This window comes from Glycine soja, chromosome 9, assembly GCF_004193775.1.
Source record: "Glycine soja cultivar W05 chromosome 9, ASM419377v2, whole genome shotgun sequence".
NCBI classification, from domain to species: Eukaryota; Viridiplantae; Streptophyta; class Magnoliopsida; order Fabales; family Fabaceae; genus Glycine; species Glycine soja.
Genome location: NC_041010.1, coordinates 19,172,499 through 19,177,134, shown reverse-complemented (window position 1 = coordinate 19,177,134; position 4,636 = coordinate 19,172,499). Strand labels below are relative to the sequence as shown.

The 4,636-nt window shown below is 34.3% G+C and overlaps 1 protein-coding gene across 1 annotated transcript; it reads left to right on the top strand.

Moving 5' to 3' along the window:
• Positions 1-520: 520 nt before the first annotated feature.
• On the top strand, positions 521-4,413 carry LOC114368238. Its single transcript, XM_028325564.1, has 12 exons — positions 521-601; positions 901-958; positions 1,881-2,044; positions 2,122-2,389; positions 2,479-2,563; positions 2,715-2,842; positions 2,919-3,009; positions 3,109-3,270; positions 3,637-3,757; positions 3,859-4,029; positions 4,118-4,177; positions 4,249-4,413. Exons 1-12 carry the CDS (start codon positions 521-523, stop codon positions 4,411-4,413), a joined length of 1,554 nt encoding a protein of 517 aa, XP_028181365.1.
• Positions 4,414-4,636: the final 223 nt, after the last annotated feature.

Sequence of the window (4,636 nt, the reverse complement as noted above, 5' to 3'; positions counted from 1 at the left end):
TCATATGTCTCAATATGATGTACAATTAATAAAACAAGTAAAAAAACAATTTCTCTTTACCTTGACATCCTAATTCTGCCATGCATAACATTTTTGATATCATATTTCTTATCGATGGCGTCAAAGCATAGGTATAATAATGGTTATAAATGCAAGTCTAATCAATTTAGTGCATTTAATTAGCTGTCATCATTCATAATTTTAGTGTTTTTCCTTATGCTTACTTTTGATTACTTACTTTTCAAGTTTTAATGTGGCCGTCAAAACCATGACTATAATCATGGCTATACATGCGTGTCTAATCATTTTTATCAAAGTATGATCCATTTAACCAACTGTCAACATTGATAATTTTAGTCAACAAGTCAAGTTATGTCTTGGTTCGAGTGGAATAGCATTCCTTTTCTACATGTCCATGGACTTTTGCAATTTTAATTTTGCATGTATCAATCATCATCAATATCTATATACTAAAATCTATATACTAAAATTGAAGTATGTGGAAAATACTAAAATACCCATGGCTGAGAGGTTGAAAGCTGTCCAAAATTTTGGTTTTTTGGTCAAAATACCCATAGCTGAGAGCTTGACACCTGTCCAAGTTTTTTGTTTTTTGGTCATTTATTTATGCCCTTCTAGGTTGGGTTGGTTTTCTGCCACCTTGCTGCCATGTGTCATTTTATGGTTCTATGATTATGGTTTTAAGGCCCGTAGCTTGGTGTGTTATTGAGTGATTAGATTGCCGTTTGCAGTTTTGGTGGTTGGTGGTGTACGTGGCTTCTTTGTAGCGTTTTTTACTTCTTTCACTAGCAAGTTCCAAGCTGCTAATTGCATTTGTTTCACTTTTTTCATTTGTTTTTTGTTGGCTTGCGTATTCAATATAGCTATTCTGTTGTTTAGGATTTTGGCGTGAGGCTGTGGTTTCCAGTTCGTGATTTTCGTTCTTCTGTGGTTGAAGGTTCGAGTGCATGTTTATGTTCTTTTAGCACGTGTTCTGTTCTATTCTTTATTGTTCACAAATTCTTGGTTTTCTTTTCGTTGTCCTGCATTTGTCAGTTGTTCTTTGGATTGCATTTACATGGTTTTGGATTGATCGTATTATTCCTTTAGAGCTATAATTGTTTTGTTCTGTTTTTTTGCTTTTTTGCTGAGTTGGCTTTTTTGTTTTTTGTCTCTTATAACCGGCTTCAATGGTTGGATTGTATTTACATGGTTTTTGGTTAATCATATTATTGTTCGTTTGTTGTGCGTGTGTGTTTTTTGATTAACCATATTATTGTTTGTGTGTTGTGCATGTGTGATTTTGTCAGGTTTTTGTTGTTTGGTGATTTTGGTTTCTGCATGTTTATGTTGCTCTGGCACGCGTTCTGTTCTGTTTTTAATTATTTACAAATTCTTAGTTTTCTTTTTGTTGGCTTCCATTTGTCTGTTATTGTTCGTTGGATTGATTGATAGTGTAGTACTTTTTGTGGTATGTTGACATCGATGGAAATCTTATTGCATGTGTGGTTTAAGGATGGGTTGGTATTCTGTTTTCCAAAAGCTGAACTTTGTTGTGTTTGTTTTCGGCCTTTCTATTTGTTTGTTGATGGTTGCAATATTATTTGTTCAGAGATATAATTTTTGTTTCTGCTTTTCTGCTATTTGCTGATTTGGCTTTTCTTTTTTGGTTCAGGTTGTTGCATGTATTGACTTAGTAGTTCAATGAATAGTATCATAGTTTTTATGGTATTTTGTCATTCATTGAAATGTTATTGCATGTCTCATTTGAGTCTGTGTTGCTATTCTATTTTTTGTTAGCATTATTTTCTATTCTAAATTGACAATCATTCTTTACATAGCATTTGCATGGTTTTGGATTTATTACATTTTTCTTTTAGAATTGGCAAGTCTATGTAATTTTATGGCGAGGATTCCTGACAAGATTAGGTCTATTGATGGATCAAAAGAAATGCTTAAGCTTGCTGTTAGGATCACCGATCTTTGGTTCGTTGGGGCTCCCAACAAGTCTGAGCAAGCGGAGATGGTTTTTGTTGATTCTGAGGTATATTTTGTGCTCTCTATTTGATTGTTGCATTGTTGTTCATGTCATTTATTGATTATATAGTTTGCATATTTCAGGGTGATCAAATTCATGCTATTTGTAAATCGGACCACCTCAAGTCTTGGAAAGTTGATTTGAAAGAGAATTGCACTTATGTTATGCATAATTTCAAAGTTGTTAAGAATGATGGTCAATTTAGAGTGTGCGAACATGAGTACAAGTTATTTTTTATTGGAGTGACGGTTGTTAGAGAAGTTGATTTGCATGAACTGCCTTTTAAGGAATTTAGATTTGTTGAATTTGCAAATGTTGTTGCTGGCAATTTTGTGTCTGGCTTGTTGGTTGGTGAGTGCAGTCACAATTTGTGCTTTCATTTTGATCATAACTTCTTTGGGTTTTTTTCGATGACCTATTTTCATTTCTGGTGGTTTAAGATATTATTGGGGTCGTTGATCAGGTGGTCTTTCGGCATGTTTCATCGAAAAATACCAGGGTTGTTTTTAGAATGAAGGATTTAAGGTTATGGTTAATCACAGTTTTTGCTATCTCCTGTGTATATTTGGTTATTTAGAGTTTATATTGTCGAGAATTTTATTTTTCATTTTGCATGGTGCTTATGTCTATCTTATCCTTATAAGGTGATGGATGTAATGTTGTTTCTTTGCTGTAGTGGTGAAATTTTGTCTTGCACACTTTGGGAGAATTACTGTACTCAATTCCTATCCTATTTGAATGAACGCGGGGATGATGGTCCGATGGTTATTATATTGACACATGCCAGAATAAAAGATGCACAGGGTAAGTATGATATTTTATTTGCTAATTTGGATATTCAATAGCTGAGTTTTGTTGTTGCTGTTGTTGGCATTTATAGGAAGTTATCCAGCTTCAGTGAGCAATTCCTTCAAGGTGTCAAAACTATTGATTAATGATCCTATATTGGAAATTCAGGAATTTAAAGAGAGGTATTTTGCTTATCATCTTTGCTCTGTGGTTGTTAAATTCGTGTGACAATCGTCTTGACTGTTTTATGTTGCTTTATTCTATTTATTCGATTGGCTTAGGCTTTTAGATTTAGGTGTAGAGGTGAGTCGAGTTTTGCTACCTGGCGATCAAGCAAGCTCACAAGTTTCAGGGGGAAGTCAGCTATCATCAAAGGATTCGTTTCTTTCAAAGGCTGAAGCCAAAACTATTTTAGAAATCAATGCCATTTCTGAGGTGGACCTGTTATCTGTGTTTATTTTATATTCATTGCAGTTGGAAGTCGAATTTGGCTAGATTTGTTCGCATTTATATATTATAGCTAATGTGTCTAACAATGACATTTTATTGTTGACAATTTGATTGTTATGGTTTTTTAAAAGGACGTTGTTTGTGTTACGGTGGGGACTATTAGCAAAATAGTCATGGATAACCATTCATGGTGTTATCCAGCCTGTGCTCAATGTCATAGGAAAACTGACATCCAAACAGGACCATTCACATGTGGATGTGGCAAGGATAAGATCAGCCTGTTCTGAGGTAATTGGAGTTTTAGTTCATTAACATGTTTTATTCAGTATTTTGTTTTTGACTGGTATCTAAATTGGTAGGTATAGAGTTGAAGTCATGGTTACCCAAAATAATGAGAATAGCAAATTTTTGCTCTGGGACCGTGAATGTGCTGAATTGATTGGTGAAACAGTTGATGATGTGAATAGGGTCAAGATTGAAGTATGTTCATGCTTTATCATATGCTGCTTCTCATTTTATGTATTATATTTTGTTCTTCGAGTTGTAACTGACAGCTGGTGAATTTGTGCTGTTTCTGGCAGGATGGTGATCTTGATTTGAATGCTTCCCCTCAAGCACTTGACAAATTGTTGGGTCATGTGCTTGCTTTTAAGGTCAGGATTCAATCAAAATTCAAAAATGCAGTTGTCCTTAGATACTCAAAAGACCTGGATTTGATCAATGTTGTTCTTGAGATGCTGCCTTATAGTGAGGTGTTCTTTTCTGATATCTATTTTAGTCGTTGTTGTCATGATGATATGATTCATGAGTTTGACTATCATCAACTTATATATGGTGCAGACATGTTCCAAAATAGATCCTTCCAATGTTGATTGCAATGATGCTACACAAGTTGAACATGTGAGTTAATGTTGTTGTCATGAACATTGATATCTTATATTTTTTTATTTACCAGTTTATGCTTTATGCAGCAATCTCTGTCTGTCACAGCTGACCATGATCCGGTTGCGGGATTGCCTTTAACACCCAAAAAGCAGATGTCATATGATGAAGCCGATGATGAGTTAGGGAGCTCTCAAATTTCGCCAGCCCAACTATCGTCTAACAAATTAACAAGACATTCTCATAAGAGCTAATTTAGCTGATTCCAGATTCTTATTGTTGTGTTTTCACACTGCTATTAAAATATTGACATATTGAACAGACAATTATGTAGTTTTTGTTATCACTGCATTTGCACATTTGAAAATCGATTTTTTTGGATTCATGCTTTTAGACGTTCTAAATTGAGATCTGTTCATATTGTGTTCCTGCTGTAGTATTGCAAGTTTTCTTATATTAAATATGACATTGAAAACA

Excerpts from the sequence above, each read along its gene's own strand:
- LOC114368238 (XM_028325564.1), top strand. The coding sequence starts at position 521 with ATGGCTGAGAGGTTGAAAGCTGTCCAAAATTTTGGTTTTTTGGTCAAA. Across the intron at positions 2,843-2,918 it reads CAGAATAAAAGATGCACAGG|GAAGTTATCCAGCTTCAGTG; the intron begins GTAAGTATGATA and ends TGGCATTTATAG. Across the intron at positions 4,178-4,248 it reads ATGCTACACAAGTTGAACAT|CAATCTCTGTCTGTCACAGC; the intron begins GTGAGTTAATGT and ends TGCTTTATGCAG.